This window comes from Aethina tumida, chromosome 1 (genome assembly GCF_024364675.1).
Source record: "Aethina tumida isolate Nest 87 chromosome 1, icAetTumi1.1, whole genome shotgun sequence".
Lineage (NCBI taxonomy): Eukaryota > Metazoa > Arthropoda > Insecta > Coleoptera > Nitidulidae > Aethina > Aethina tumida.
In genome coordinates, this window is record NC_065435.1 from 12,857,388 (window position 1) to 12,875,852 (window position 18,465).

Here is an 18,465-nt window from a genome sequence, read left to right on the forward strand (position 1 = left end):
CAGCAAATTTAGGATAAGAAAAGATGTATTACGCGATAAAAAAATAATAAATTATCTTTAACATAGCTATAAAAAGACTTATCTTCAAAATAGTTATGAAAATATATATTTAAACTGTATTTTTTAACTATTTTGGTAGATTGATATTGAAATATATATTTTAAGGTAATTTATTCGTAATTGCTAAATATAGTTTAACCATATCTTATTTGATAGTTATAAAAAACATTCTAAAGCAACTCAATTAAAGATTTATCAAATAATATATATATTATTTTTTAAAATAGTCATGAATCTTTATATACTTTTATAATATATTTGAACATTAAATACTTTAAACATCATTTTTGTTTCTTTCCTAAAATTTACTACGATACAGGCATTTTTAATTAAGAGACTGGAGAACATTTTGGACTTAAATCTATAACAATATTAGCACCATTGCATTTTCAGCAAATTTAGGATAAGAAAAGATGTATTACGCGATAAAAAATAAAATAATATTTAATATATTAAGAATCTGCAGGTTATAACCTTTTAACCTGTTCAGTTACTATAATTTTATGATATTAACTAATAAAACTAGAGACTATTTGGGAATTTCATTTATCCCTGACTTAAACCAATAATAAATTTAGCACCACAACTAATTTGAGTTAAGTTTAGAATAATAAGACCAAAGTGCTATCTATATACGTTATAAAAAATTAAACATTGGTAATTTAAATAATACCATTAAATACTGGTGTAATAATACCATTAAATGAATAAGAGAGAATATAAAATTATATACAAATAAATTATATATTTATACATATACAAATTTGCAGATTATAAAATTTCTATGGCACCCTGTTTTTGGAAACCTTAATTTTACTTAAAAAATAGTTTTGTTTAATCTATTTTACTATATCTCAAGAAAAACTATTATTTGAAATACTAATTATATGGTAAAGTAGTCTTAAGCCAATTAATAAAGTTATCACCATAGTAAAATTTTCTTAGAATAACAATACCAAAAGTGCTACATAAATTATAAAAATTCGACTAAATGAATGAGGTAAGAATAGAATAATATCTAAATTTCTTATATTATTTATAGAAAAAATTTGATGGTAACATACATACATAAATTACGTATTAAAGTAGCCTTAAATCAATTAATAAAGATAGCACCATTAGTAGAACATTATTGCCTTAACTTTAGAATGATAAGACCAAAAGTGCTATTATTAATTTTGCTTCAAAACAGAGGGAATTATTTTGATATATTTTTAATATTGAATATAAAAGAATTATTTGAAGTATATGATTCACAATCTGTATTATCAATATTAAATAAAAATAAATTATTTGAAGGATATATTTCATAAATTACGTATTAAAGTAGCCTTAATTCAATTAATAAAGTTAGCATCATTAGTAGAATATTATTGCCTTAACTTTAGTATGAGGCCAAAAATGCTACAAAAATTATAAAAAATTGATTAAAACTAAATGAATGAGATAAAAATAAAATAATATTTAAATTCTTATATTATTCATAAAAAAGTCTGTAGACGTTAAAATTTTAATGGTACATTGCTCTTGATAACCATTATTTTATATTATTAATTTTACTCCAAACAGAGGAAATTATTTTGATATTTTTTAATTTGTGTTACCAATAATAAATAAAAAAATATTTGAAGGATATGATTCAAAAATTACGTATTAAAGTAGCCTTAAATCAATTAATAAAGTTAGCACCATTAGTAGACAAATTTAGCTCTAAGTTAAGAATAACAATAAAAAATGTGCTACATAAATTATAAAATATCGATTAAAACTAAATAAATAAAGTAAAAATAGAACAATATTTAAAGTCCTTATATTATTTATTAAAAAAGTCGCAGATTATAAAATTTTGATGGTACATTTTTCTTGATAACCATAATTTTATATTATTTCAAACAGTGGGAATTATTTTGATATTTTTTTAATCTGTATTATTAATATCAAATAAAAAAAAATGATTATTGAAGTATATAATTCACAAATTACATACTAAAGTAGTCTTAAAACAGTTAACAAAGTTAGCACCATTAGCAGAACAATTTTGCCCAAAGAATAGAATGACAAAATAAAATGTGCTACATAAGTTATAAAAAATGATTAAAACTGAATAAATGAGACAAAAATAGAATATTTAAAATTCTTATATTATTTAAAATTTATTATATTATTATAGAAAATGTCTGTAGAGTATAAAATTCTGATGATACATTTTTCTGGGTAACCTTAATTTTATAACATTAATTTTATTTAAAACAAAATGTATTATTTCCATACTTGTTACCTGTATGAACAATATTAAATAAAAATTGAATAGTTGAAAAATATTATTGCCAAACTAAATTGTAAAAAAATTTGTTGTTTAGCACCATTAGAAGCAACTTTATTTATTTAAAAAGCTATTGTGAAAATTTTGATATTTTGTTTAACCTAGTATAATCTGTAGTTAATGGAGATCAACCATTTTTTAAAAAATGTAAATAACAGTGTAGGAGGTTTAAAACGAATTAATAAATTAGCACCATTAGCTAACTATTATTTAGAACCATTTGGCTGGCTATAAATTTAGGATAATAAAACCAAAACTGCTAGATTATAAAAAATGTAAATTAAAACTAAAATTGTATTCAAAAAAATATTTGATTAAAAAATATATACAATATAATTATAATAACACATTTTTTATAATAATATCTAAAATAAGAAAGTAATAATTTATATATATATATATTATCAATATTTAGTGTTTTTTATTGAAAAAAAAAAATGATAGACCATGTTGTAACAAATTCTAAAATCAATTATTATATTTATCAATATTACTAAAAATTTAAAGTTAGCACCATTGCTTATTAAAAACAATAAACAATTAACAATTACTATGTTTCTACTGCTAGATTATAAAAAGTGTAGTGTAAAAATAAAATAGTATTCAAAAAATTATTTAATTAAAAAAATATATACAATAGAATTATAAAAACACATTTTTTATATTCTCTAAAATAAGCAAGTAATAATTTATATATATATTATCAATATTTAGCGTATTTTATTGGATAAAATCATTGATCATATTGTATCAAATTCTTTAAATCAATTATTATGCTTATCAATATTACTAAAAATTAGAAGTTAGCACCATTGCTTATTAAGTACAACAAACCATTAACAATTACAATGTTTCTTTATTAATAAAATAACGTATATTATTTAATACCAATCAAACTTAATAAAATAAATAAAAATGTCAGTTCAAAATAACTCTAGTAAGGACAGTAGACAAAATGTAGCGCGTTCTTAATTTAGCACCATTACTAATTGTGCTTTTGCCGGTTCTCAAGTACTTAAATCAATTCTAAACTAGTATAGTTATTTACTATTATTTTTTAACGTCCACGTTTCTCTAATACGAACGATTTAAACTATTTCAGAAGAGGACGAATTTAGCACCGTTACAAATTGTAATACGCACCGGTCTTGTGTGTGTGTTCACCGATTTCGAATTTTAAATCGCTCTAAACCACACGAAGTACAAACAAACCTATTTTAACGTGCGAGCGGAAAATAAAATACGTAAAAAAAAAAAAAAATTCAGTTCCCATCTAATTATATGCTCATTTCCTCGCTCAACCCTCGTGCCTGCCGCGACAATTGATATTGTTGTAAAACAATTTCACGAAATGACCAGTAGGCAGCAACTGTCGAACGCACAGAACGGGTGTAATTTTTTCAACCGTAACCGAGGGGAAAACGTATTGTCTCTACCTGTTACGAAAAGAATTCCCTCACCTGTGGAGTGGTTAAAAAAAAAGAGGCAAACCTCCCTCACATAACTGTGCAATTTCGTTCGATTCTAATGACGATAATAACGAATTTTTACTGCCGGCGGATTATTGGAATCGCCGGCGTTTTGTAGACGGTGGTTAAGTAGCAAACCGTGGATGTGTCATTATCCATGGATCACTGATTAAAATGATACACAAATATATTATACGTTTATACGTAAAATCCGTTATCAACGTTGTGTTTTTTTTTTTGTGTTAACAATTGATTGAGTGACTAGTCACTTGATACTTACTTTACGTTATATTAGACTAGTTATATAGTCTTAGTTAAACTAATGTTTTATCTCAACCATAACATGACAACAAGTACGCAAAATTCATCACTAAAGACCCACATTGGAACTGCAGTATGTTGTTAGTGTAAGTTTAATATTTATATTAACTTACTTACTTCTGTAAGCAAGCAAAGATGAGTTATAAGTAAATAAATGACCCGTCAATGATCATGGAGTGTTTCTTGACCGTAAAGGGTGTAAATGGAAAAAATAGTAGTCATACCAAATTCAAACTTCAAAACGAGTTTGGCCAAGATAATCACAAATAATTGTTTGAAGTATATAATTAATAAGTCTAGAATTACAAGACCAAAAGTGCTATAAAAATGATAAAACTAAATGATGGAGGAAAAATAGAATAATATTTAAGTACTTATATTACTTATAAAAAAATAATGTGCAAAATATAAAATGTTCTTGTTAACCATAATTATATATTATTAATTTTATTTCAAACAGAGGGATATTTTTTTAATCTATATTACCAATATATACGATTAAAACTAAATGATGGAGGCAAAAAATTGAATAATATTTAAGTGTTCTTGTTAACTATAATTTTTATTATAATTTATTTAATTATTTTGATATGTTTTCAATCAATCAATAAAGTTTGTAGTAGAACATTTTTGTCTTAACTTTAGAATGACAAGACCAAAAGTGCTATAAAAATTATAAAAAAAACCATTAAAACTAAATGACTGAGATAAAAAATAGAATAATATTTAAATTATTATATTATTTATAAAGAATGTGTGTAGACTATAAAATTTTGATGGTACATTGTTCTTAATAACCATAATTCTGTATTATTAATTTTACTTCAAACAGTGGGAATTATTCTGAAATTTTCTTAAATTGTATTATTAATATCAAATAAAAATTAATTATTTGAAGTTATAATTCACAAATTACGAATTAAAGTAGCCTTAAATGGATCAATAAAGTTAGCACCATTAGTAGAACATTTTTGCCTTAAGTTTAGACTGATAAGACCAAATGTGCTACAAAAATTAGAATAAATCTATTAAAACTAAATAAATATGGTAAAAATAGAGTAAAATCTCTAGTAAAAAGTGTGCAAACTATAAAATTTTGATGGTACATTGTTCTTGATAACCATAATTTTATTTTATTAATTTTATTTTAAAACAGTGGAAATTATTTTGATATTTTTTAATCTGTATTATCAATACCAAATAAAAATGAATTATTTAAAGTATATAATTCACAAATTAGATATTAAAATAGCCTTAAATCATTTAATAAAGTTAGCACCATTAGTAGAACATTTTTGCCTTGAGTTTAAAATAGCAAGACCAAAAGTGCTACAAAAATTATAAAAAACTTTTAAAACTAAATAAACGAAGTAAAAAAAAGAATAAATTCTTACATTGTTTATAAAAAAAGGGTGCACACTATAAAATTTTGATGGTACATTATTCTTGATAACCATAATTTTATATTATTAATTTTATTTCAAAACAGTGGAAGTTATTATCAATATCAGATAAAAATGAATTATTTGAAGTATGTAATTCACAAATTGCGTGTTAAAGTAGCCTGAAATCAATTAATAAAAGAAGCACCATTATAAGAACAATTTTGCTCAAAGTTTAGAATGGCAACACCAAAAGTGACACGTAAATTATAAAAAATCAATTAAAACTAAATGAATGAGGTAAAAAATAGAATAAAACTTAAATTCTTATATTATATACAGAAAAGTATGCATACTATGAAATTTTAATGGTACATTCTTCTTGATAACCAAAATATATTATTAATTCTACTTCAATCAGAGGAAATTATTTTGATGTTTTTTTAATCTGTATTATCAATATCAAATAAAAATGAATTGTTTGAAGTATATGATTCACAAATTTCGTAGTAAAGTAGCCTTGAATCAATAAAGTTAGCACGATTAATAGAACGATTTTGCTCAAGTTTAGAATGACAAAAGGGCTACAAAAGTTATAAAAAAAACTATTAAAATTAAATAAACGAGGTAAAAAATAGAATAAAATTTAAATTCTTATATTATTTATAGAAAAAGTATGCAGACTATAAAATTTTGATGATACATTGTTCATGATAACCATAATTTTAAATTATTAGTTTTATTTCAAAACAGTGGAAATTATTTTGATACTTTTTTAACCTGCATTATCAATATCAAGTAAAAATGAATTATTTGAAGTATATAATTCACAAATTACGTATTAAACTAACCTAATTAATAAAGTTAGCACTACTTAAAATATAAAAAATTGATTAAAACTAAATGAATGTGGGTAAAATATAAAATAATATTTAAATTATTAGATTATTTAACTCCGGTTTTATCACTATGAAAATGAAAATACTATTTGTGTGTCTAAAGTTAGTATCATTAAGTAAGAGTATTGTAACAATACTAATAAAGGAAAATAGAAAATAAAATTGAACTAATATAATTTATAGTAAATGTGCTGATGATGCATTTTTCTGGACAACTTTAATTTTTTGTATAATTAATTTTACTTACAACAGTGGGTGTTTTATAAAATAAATATGAGAAATAAATTTGGTCATACAGTTGATTATGGTTGACTGGTCATTTAATACTTACTGTATGTAGACTAGTTAAACAGTCATAATTAAATTAATGTTTTATCTCAAAGATGTCATGAAAACAAGTACGCAAAATTCATCACTAAAGACCAACATTGAACGTAAAATTGGAACTGCAGTATATCACCGTGTATTAGGTGTAAGTTCAATGTTTATATTAACTTACATACTTCCATAAGCAAGCACAGATAAGTTATAAGTAAATAAACGTCCCGTCAATAAACGGGGAGTGTTTCTTAACGTTAGAGGGTGCAAACAGCAAAAAAAAAAAAACAATAGTGATACCATATTCAAACTGCAAAACGAGTTTGGCCAAGATACACATATATAAACAAACAACTAAAAATCAAAAACAATAACTCAAGCGGATGTGATGCATGTGAAGTGTCGCGTATGTGTAAACGTCGAACAGCACCCTCCAATAATGATTGATCAGTGACATTGAATGCAGGTGAATGCAGTCCGGTATAAGTTGGTCATTTTCAATCGATTTCTGGATTAACGGATATCCGCTTTTACTAATCCGAGAGATTACGGAAATCCGGGATTTGGTACGAAATAGATGGAATTCCATTTGGCGGTATTATGCTGAAATAATGGACATCATTGGTATTGGGATTATGTACTCTATTTTACGGGCATAGGTGATTTAATTTTTTTTTATTTTTATTTTTTTTTTTTTGTTAATTTATATTTTACAATATATATTGTAAGTGTAAAATTGCGGTAATCGAGACTGTTTTTAAATGAATTCAGTTGCACTTTGCACGTACGTACGTCTTAATCAGATAAAGGCGAATAATTATAATTTGTCGGCAATAGAAAACGGTCTGTCACGAAACAATTTATTTTTTTTATATAAATGATCTAAGTGTGTTACCATTAACCGGACTGTTAAAAGTACATATTTTAATTTAATTGTTAATTTAAAAATATTATTGTGATTATTATTATATAATTAATATAATTTATTTTATTAAATTGTTCAAATTTTCGTTTTTGAATCAAAATTATATTAAAAATATTTTTTTTAAATAAATTATTATAAGAAATAAACTCAAGAAAGAAATTTATATTAAAAATATTATACATCTTAAAATAAATGTGTAAATTGAACCAAACATGTGAAATATGATTTAGATTAAAAAATTAAACGTCTCTAAATAATTTCATTAATCCAACTGTAATCCATAGTTTATGTTAATCTATAGATTAGATTATATTAAATATATTTTAATTTTACATTTATTTATATATTTTTTAATATTATAGAAAAAATTTTTCGAAATAATGTGTTCTTCCAATTGTAATTATTTTCTTAAATACTACTAAAAATAATAATAATTGTGTAAATTTATAAAAAAATTGAAATATATCCAAAAATAGTTAATGTTAAAAATTTCAATTATAATTAATTCTTTTGTTAATCGACTTGATGATTCAAGAGTATAGAATATTTTGAAAAAATATTAAATATTCAAATAAATAAATATTTTCTTGATATATTCAATAATATAAACTTAGAAGTAAATTTGAAATTTTTAAATAATGTCTCTAAAATATTATCTAATTTTATTCAAATATTTGAGAATAAATTCAAATAGTTAAGAATATTTAATAAATATCTTTAAAATAATCCTACATTTTAATTTTTAATACCGTACTTTTGTAACAATATTGTATTCCAAATAATTTGTTTAATAAATAATATTTCAATTATTTTTTATTAATTTAGACTTTATAAATACATTTTTTAAAAAAATATGTGAATTTATTTAATAATTTTATTTTTAATCTAAATATTTATAGAAATAGAAAAAAAGGACAAAATATAAAACATACAGACTTACAGAATTGAATATTTTGGAAAACAAAAAATCATATTTGATTATTAACCAAATAATAAAAAAATTAAAAGATCTAAATAAATATAAAGAATTATAAACTATTAATTTTATTTAAGATATTTTGGAGAATTTACTTTGACAATATAATTTTAAAACTGATTTTTTTGACATTATATTCAAGTTTTATCAATAATATAAAATAAAAATTTTTAAACTACATTATAAATAGAGAAATATTTTAGAATTTAGAATAGAATTTTTAATAGAAATTAACAAATTTTTAATAATAAATATGGAAATATTATTGAATTGTATGAGTAGAATTTGGAATAAAAAATGTCTTCATATTTTAGAATTAAAAGATTATGTTACTAATTTTTAATTTTATATAATATATTTTTGAAAATTTATTTTGACAACACAATTTTAAAAATGACTTGGAAATTGACATCATGACAATTACCATCAAATTTTATGAATAATTGAACAAATCTTAGAATATAAATACAAAAAAAATATATTTTACATTTTATTAATAAATTAACACGAATATGGAATATGGAATTGTGGAATTTGTTTTGACATGGTAAAAAAAATTGACTTTGTGGTATTATGACAAAATACATTTAAATTTTATAAATAACAGTATTTGTTAAGCTATTAAAAACATCTTCTACATTATATTAATAATTTTTCTACAGCACAAATAGAAATTTATATAATAATTATATAAAAAAAATATTTTCGAAAATATAAAAAGGAATAACAAAATGAAATTTGAGCAATTACGTGCTAAATATGTTAAAAAGTCTGGACTTTTATTATAAATGAAAAATTACTGTATATTTTTTTTAAAAAAATAGGGGGTACCAAATATTTTTTGATAATAACATATTCTAAAATTTTGGAATTAATTTGGACAAAATATTTTTAAAACAATTTATTATATTTAAACTTAAATTTATGAACAACATATAATATAAATCGAAAATATTCTAGATCCTATTAAACATAATTATCGAAAGTTAAACTTCAATTTTGGATGGAATATTTTAGAAAACACTAAAATGAAACAAAATAAAAAGCACTGACTGCATTTCTTAAACAATAAAAATATAGCTTAATAATGTTTAATTACACACAAGATATTTTGAATAATTATAAAGAATATTTTAACAATGAAATTTTAAAATTGGCTTTATGGTATTATGATAAAAGCACATTAAAATTTTATGAATAATACAAACATATTTAATCTGCAGATAAAAAAATAATTTAATTTTTTGTCATAGTAAATATTATTACTAAAAATTAATTAATATATAATAAATTTATATAAAAATAAATTATGCCACAAATGTAATATTTAAAAAAAATATATGTTAACTTAACGTTGTTACACAAATATTAGATAACAAATTTATTATTTTATATATTAAATCAAATTTAATTATAAATAATATCAATTAATAAAAATGTTTTAGTTTAGTTGAGAAGGGGGCTTCGTGTTATGAATTTCTAGATAAATTTTATAGGCTTAACTATTATAATTGTTTAAATTTTGACACATTCTTATGGGATTTTGAATATATGAGCCAAAACAGTCGAGGGGGGCAAAATAATATAATAATAAATATTAATTAATTTATATTTACACACGTATATAAGTGGATGAATACATAAAAATATTAAATTAAGTAATAAATGTGATAGTTTCGACAGTACCTGTGTGGCTATGTCGGAAAGGGGTGCACCTTTGGTGTTAGCAGCAACCCAAGCCTCGGCGAACGTTTCCATTGCACTCTGAAAGTCCATCGTCATTTATTGGAAACGTCGTCGAGCTAATAAAATATGCGAAACCCAACCGAAAATAAAAAGTCGTTCGAAAAATCGAAGCCGTTAAACACACGAAAAAAAAAAAAAATCGTTCTAGTGTAGCATGTCGACGACGACAACGACGACAACAACGTGACTGTCGGCCTGTGGTGTACCGCGGCGCAGCAACCACCTCGGACGGTTGCTTCACGACGACTGAACCGTTGGCGCCCGAACACGCGAAACCAAAACGCCTCGCGTACCGGCCAAACGCGACACCGGCGGCGGCGGCGTTCCACGGGTGGCACACGACGACGCCGCCGCTCCCGCACTTAACGCGCCACCCCTTTCCGATGCGCCACCGCACCGCCCGAGACGTCTTCGTCCCGCAAAAAACGATCGCTGCATACAGTTTTTTTCTTAACGAAGCGCCTGCCCCCTTCGAGCCTTTAAGCCCGTCGCGCTGGCGAAGTCGCCTCCGGCACCCGTCCTAACCGGAATCGATGCCCGCACGGCCGTAACGGACGTCCATTCGCCGTCGGGCCAGTTTCTTTTGGTTTTTCGCGCGACCGGAGCCGGGGTGAATTCGGTGCGGCCGCCGGTCCAGGCGAAAACTTCGAAAACGGTCCGAGTTTTCGGCGGACGGGGGCGCTTGCGCCCGAGCGTCGAGACGCTCAAATGAGTAGACACGTAGGCGGAGCGGTGCAGTCCAGAAGGCGGATCCCGGTTCAGGTATCAACCCACAAGTAACCGGCAACTTATTCATCCCTACAGATTTCCGCATAAAATAAAATAAACTGATGTATAGACGGGTCCCACATGCATTTGAATTTTCTCGTGTCGGGACTTACAACGTTTATTTTATTTATTTAATTTGTTTTTTTTTTTTTTCTTTTTAGTTTTACGCGCCCTCTCTCTCCCACTCTGGGTCTTCACTCGTACACACGTTATGTGTTTCCTATGTTAATTTTGTACGAGATGGGAACGGTAGAATTTTGGTGTAATCACTGGTTACATGTGCACAACACATACGACGAAATTGATACAGTTTCGCCAGATTTTTATTGCCGGGTATAGGAGTCGCACGACCCAAACTGAACGTAGATTATTTTACAGATGGTACCTGTATTACACTTATGTTAAGAATACTAAAGATGTCGCTGTTAATAAAACTTCGCCTTGACCAATTGGATGTTTTTTTTTAAACATCAACAACAAGTATTAATGATTTTATTTTTTATTAGTTTAATTGACCATCTGGATAACTGTTATGATGTTTCAACTATTAGTTCGTCTGGATTAGTTTAAGTTAAGCTCACAATTTCCTGCTTTTAGAAATAACTTTATTCATAATGTATTTACATATTTTTTAATATTTTTCTAGGTACATTTTAACGTTAAAATTTGTCATTTTTATCTTTATCTAAACATCTACTATTAATAAAATATTGGAGACAAAGTTAAGTAAAATGTCTTGACCAATTTAGCTTTTCTATTACATATTCTAATTGGTTTAAAAAGTTTAATTTGCAACGACATCTTAAACTACTCATTAAATAGGTGAAACTATACAATAATTATCATCACAATTTAATAATTTACTCCTGATTTTAAACCTCTGTTACGTTTGAAACACTGGAGACAAAGTAAAGGGAAATGTCTTGACCAATTTAACATTTCTAGTACACATTCTAATTGGTTAAAAATGTCTAGTTTACAATGACATCTTAAACTAATCATTAAATAGGCAAAACTATACAATAATACTCATCAACATTTAATAACTTTATTTATTATTAATTTAATGAATTATTTAGATAATTGGTTTGCTGCTGCTTCAACTATTAGTTTGAATATACACATTGGTCTTAATTAGTTTAAGCTAAGGTCTCAATTGTCTCTTGATTTTAAACCTTTATTAGGTTTAGAACACTAGAGACAAAGTAAAGTAAAATGTCTTGACCAATTTAACATTTCTAGTACACGTTCTAATTGGTTAAAATGTTTAGTGCAATGATATATTAAACTAATCAACAAATAGATGAAATTATGCAATAATTATCATCAACATTGAATAACTTTATTTATTATTAGTTTAATTAATAGTCTAAGTAATTAGTTTGGTACTGCTTCAACTATTAGTTCGAACATAAACATTGGTCTGGATTAGTTTAAGCTAAGTTCCCAATTTAAACTTTTATTATATTGAAACAGAGCCAAAGTAAAGTAAAATGTCTTGACCAATTTAACTTTTGTAGCACGTTGGTCTGGATTAGTTTAAATTAAGTTCTCAATTTTCTCTTGATTTTAAACCTCTATTAGGTTGAAAACACTAGAGATAAAGTAAAGTAAAATGTCTTGACCAATTTAATTTTTGTAGCACATTGGTCTGGATTAGTTTAAGTTAAGTTCCCAATTTTCTCTGGGTTTTAAGCCTCTATTAGATTTAAAACACTAGAGACAAAGTAAAGTAAAATGTCATGACCAATTTAATATTTCTAGTACATATTCTAATTGGTTAAAATATTTAGTTTGCAATGACGTATTAAACTAATCAACAAATAGATGAAACTATACAATAATTATCATCAACATTTAATAACTTTATTTATTATTAGTCTAATTAACAGTCTATGTAATTAGTTTGGTGCTGCTTCAACTATTAATTTGAAGATAGTCATTGGTCTTGATTGGTTTAAGCTAAGTTCTCAATTTAAACCTTTATTACATTTGGCACACTAGAGTCAGAGTAAAATAAAATGTCTTGACCAATTTAACTTTTGTAGCACATTTGTCTGGACTAATTTAAGTTAAATTCTCAATTTTCTCTTGATTTTAAAGCTCTATTAGGTTTAAAACACTAGAGTCGAAGTAAAGTAAAATATTTTGACCAATTTAACATTTATAGTACACATTCTAATTGGTTAAAAATGTTTAGTTTGCAGTGACATCTTAAACTAATTATTAACCAGGACATATTATAATAATTTAATGAAATTGTTTCAACTATTAGTTTAAATATACACATTGGTCTGAATTAGTTTAAACTAAGTTCTTAATTTACTCCTAATTTTAAACTTCTACTGCATTTAAAACACTAGAGATAAAGTAAAGTAAAATGTCTTGACCAATGTGACTTTTTTATTACATGTTCCATTGGTTAAAAATGTTTTGGTCTCAATGACATCTTAAAGTAATCATTAGATAGGTGAAACTGTACAATAATTATCATCAGCATTTAATAACTTTATTTATGATTATATTAAATATTTAGATAATTGGTTTGGTGTTGCTTCAACAATTGTTATACATTGGTCTGAATTAGTTTCTCAATTTTTTCCTAATTTTAAACCTCTAGAGTACTAGAGATAAAGTAAAGTAAAACTTCTTGACTAATTGAACTTTTTTAAAACAAGTTTTAATTGGTTAAAAATGTTTATTTTGCAATAACATCTTAAATTAATCATTAGCTACATGAAACTAAATAATAATTATCATATCCATTTAATAACTTTATTTATTATTTATTTAATTGACCATATAGATAATTGTTTGTATGCTGTTACAACTATTAATTTCAACATACACATTTGTGTGGATTAATTTAAGTTAACCTCTGAATTTTCTCAATAAAATATTTATTTTTGTTGTCATTTATTTATGCATATTTAAATTAATAATAATATTGACCATTATTTAAATATCTTCTATTTTAAAAGATACTGAATATAAAATCAACAGTCTTGACCATCTGAAGTGGTTTTATAAGATACGTTCTAACTTGTAAAAAATATTTAATCTGCAATGACATTTTAAAGTGAATAATTTGCATTTAATAAATTTATTTATTATTAGTTTAACTGACCATCTGGATAATTGTTCTTATACTGTATCAACTAATAATTCCCACACACACATTTGTCAAGATTAGATTAAGTAAAGCTATCAATTTCCTGTTAATTTTAAAATTTATAAGATTTATTTTTGTCTTCATTTATTTATTAACACATGTTTATTTAAATTTAACAAATTTCACATGGATAGTATTGTTACTGTAACTGTTTTTAAAATTGTCAATATATGTTAAAGTAAAATAAACTGTGTTAACTAATATAATTATTTATATTAGTTCTAATTAATCAAAAATACTTAGTTTACTATAATTTATTTAAATATGTTGTCGTCAGATCTTAGTACATTTACCATTGTGTAATTTTTTATTTTAAAAAGATTGAAGATAAAATAAAGATTTGATATTCTAATTAGTTAAAAATCTCTATATTAATTAATAAGTTAATTCTATTATATATGGAATCAATTAATAATTATAATCAGCGGTCTTTATTTATTGGTAACTTACCATATAAATAATAGATTTCAATATGTTTCCATGATCAGTTTAAGTTAAGCTAAGAATCTTCTCCTATTTCGGAATTTATCATCTTATTAGATTCTACCTCATTCACAATTATTTAAAACAGCTTGATTCAAATGTTTGTTGGTAATTAACTAGTGTCTCAATACAAGATAAAAAAACAATGCAACAAATAATATAGGAAAAATAAAACAAACATTCATTTATTTATGTTTCTTTTGTTTGAAATTCAATTAAGATTAGTTTTCAGGAAAAACAAAGATAACAGTAAAAATTTCTAGTAATAATAATAATAATAATAAACAATACCCAGCAAATATTATATTGTTTTTTATCACCTAAAACCCGATTATAGGAAGATAAATTATTTTTGGCATTACTATACGGATACTTTGTTTTTGCATTTATTTTTTAAACTTTGATACAAATTTATTGGAAGATTATGGACGGTATTAAAAGAATTATGACTATTAACTTTTGATGGATGCTTAAAGTCAGGTAAAACCTCTATAGCTCACAACTATCTAAGGATAATCCTCTTACTATGCTGAAGACAGCGTTGTACATTCTTCTTTGGATTTCATAAAAGTGCAGTGGCGTTTTAATAAATTATAACATCCTGAGTTTAGCACTAGAACATCTGGTTACGTTACATTTATTTATACGTAATGTTAATTTTCAACACGGTGTTAAGTAGAGAAAACTGCATGCATAAATCAGTCATAATTAGTTGCATGTTTGTGGCAAAACAGCCCAGTGTTTATAATCTGTTTGTGTTCCGCCTATGGCATTAACGGATATGGTCCAGAATAATACCCATGAATTTATTGTATTATTATTAAAGACTAAGAAGAGATCCGGAAACAAAGTTGAGGATTTTATATTTACAAATAACAAATCCCACAGATGTTAATCTTAGATTTCGTTACACATCTACGTTTTTGAATAATCTAAAATGAAGCCGGCACCGGATTTCGTCTTGCCATATTCGTCGTCGTTTCGGTTATCTTAAACGGTGATTTATCCTTGGCCGTGAACTAGAAACATTGTACTTAAAATCATATTGATTACTACCTCAGATCATTTACTGCTTCGTCTCAATTGGATAATGTTTTTTTATTAATGCACATTATGGGACTTATAATTGATAGGTCAATAAAATGACCATTGAATTGGGAGGTACTAAAAATTCAAATTGCGCGTTAAATATCATAGACATAAGTCGTTGGTTGTTATATGTCTTTCCATTCATATATCACCTATTAAATGTGGGACTAAGGGTTAATTACCATCGTAAATAGGTGTTCATAATATTAATTAATAATTCCCTGTGGCAGCCCCACATTAATATTTATATAAATAATGTCGAATTGTTATTCTGGTTCATTCATAATTTGAAGAGCACGATCAAGATAATGATTTGAAACCGGTCAACATCAAAGTACAGATTAATATTTATTATATCAAGAGCTCATTATATTAATCTAATCGTCGTTATAATCAATTAAACGTGGATTTTAGTTTTAAAATGATGATTACAAAAGTATCAGATCACTGTTGGCATTTTTGATATAGATAAATTAATGCATATAAGTTATCTAAAATCAAACATTCAATACGTGAAGTTACCGGACGATTTCATATTTTTATCAATCAGGGTACGATGCTAATCCAGATAGTACGTATTTTAATAATGTTAATTCTACCAAAGGATCGTCCAGCTAATTAGTTGTTAGTTTGGTGTAAAAAAAATTAAAAGGGTATTAACTTTGAAAAGGGTCATTTGTTTTATTGCCTTTTACAAGTTATTAGTGTTCCTGAAAAATGGTTGGCAACGTCATTACGTACGAGCTTTGGCTTAGCAGAGGGAAAATTGTTGGATGAATTATTTTACAATTAATACAAAAGATAAACTACACTCATATATGTCATACGTCCTATAATACTAAGAAAATATAGTTAAAAATACATAAAAGTGAAAAAAATATGAAAAAATAATAAAATGGCATTACTGAAAACATATAAGAAACAAAATTATTTAGCATATTTTTCTGAAATGAATTAAAAATTATATTCACAGGGTGTTTTTATCTGTAACATTTCTGTCTTAAATAAGACACACTGAATATATTAAAATTATTTTTAAAGATTTTCTGTATGCATTGTCCTATTATTTCTTTTTATCTGTAGGGTAATTAATGTACTTGTTGTATATTATTTATTTAAGTACTTGTGGTACATAATAATTATAAGACAATCTTAAAAATAAAAAAAATTATTTAATATAAAAATATTTTACTAAAATGAAAATTAATTAAATATTGTATATAAAAGGTATTTTTTATCTGTAACTTAAATGGAATCATTTTTCGATTTTCTTTTTATCTCCAATTTTTCATTATAATTATATTAAAAATATTTATTAAATACAAAAATTACAAAAAAATGATTAAAAACTTATATGATTGAAACAACGTAAGAAAAAATATTATTTAGTTTAAAAATATATTAATAAAGTAGAAAATAATTTAAAATTATGTTATATACAGAGAAGCCCATTTAAGGAGTGTTTATTTGTAGTAAAAAAGTTGTAGAGGTTTTAAATGGGCCACACTGTAAATATTAAAATTATTTTTAGAGTGTGGCCCAACTTTCTATAAATATTTTCCGTATACATTTTCCAATTATTTCTTTTTATCTGTAGCTTAATTAATGTGTTTGTAATATATTATTTATTTAAGTACTTGTGGTATAAAACAATTATAAAAAAAACAATCTTAAAAACAAAAAAAAAAAAAATGAACAATTTTGAAAGAATTGAAGAAAAAACCATTTAACATAAAAATATTTTACTAATTTGAAAATAAATTAAAAATTACATATACAGGGTGTTTTTATCCGTAACTTTTCTATCTTAAATGAAATAAACTGTATATATTAAAATTATTTTTAGAGATTTTTCTCTTGTCGTTTTTCAATTTTTCTTTTTATCTTTAATTTTTTATTATAATTATATTATATTATATTATATATATAAATACTTATTAAATACAAAAATTATAACAAAGACAAAAAATTATTAAAAAATTATGTATCATAATTAGAACAATGAAAGAAAAAATATTATTTCGCTTAAAAATATATTAATAAAGTAGAAAATAATTAAAAAATATATATACAGAGTGGCCCATTTAAAGAGTATTTATTTGTAAGTAAAAAAGGTGTAGATATGTTTCTATTTATTTTTGCGTGGCCCTGTAAATATTAAAAATTATATATACAGGATGTTTTTATTATTTTAACTTTTCTATCTTAAATGGAATACAATGTATATATTACAATTATTTCTTTCTATAGTTTTTCTCTTATCGTTTTTCAATTTTTCTTTATATGGGCCACACTGTAAATATTAAAATAATTTTTAGAATGAACTAATTATAAGTTGGATTTATTTAATTGAATATTTGAATGAACCTTTTTTTTTTCGAGGTTAACAAGTACTTAAATAAATCAAATAATATAATAATAACAAATTATAAATAAACAGAAAATTAATTGATTTTAAAATAATTTTAATATATGTCCGTTTAAAATAGAAACATTTCCGGAATTTTTTTTTATTTATCGACTCTAATGAATAA

The 18,465-nt window shown here is 24.5% G+C and overlaps 1 protein-coding gene across 1 annotated transcript in view; it reads right to left on the reverse strand.

Annotated features, from left to right (window-relative positions):
• The window catches only part of LOC109597156 (homeobox protein dve-1), a 55,653-nt gene extending 45,013 nt beyond the window's left edge, over nt 1-10,640 (reverse strand). Inside the window, exon 1 of the mRNA XM_020012792.2 lies at nt 10,360-10,640. Coding sequence (XP_019868351.2) covers nt 10,360-10,455 — 96 coding nt within the window. The 5' untranslated portion in view covers nt 10,456-10,640. The remainder of the gene's footprint in view (nt 1-10,359) is intronic.
• Nucleotides 10,641-18,465: the final 7,825 nt, after the last annotated feature.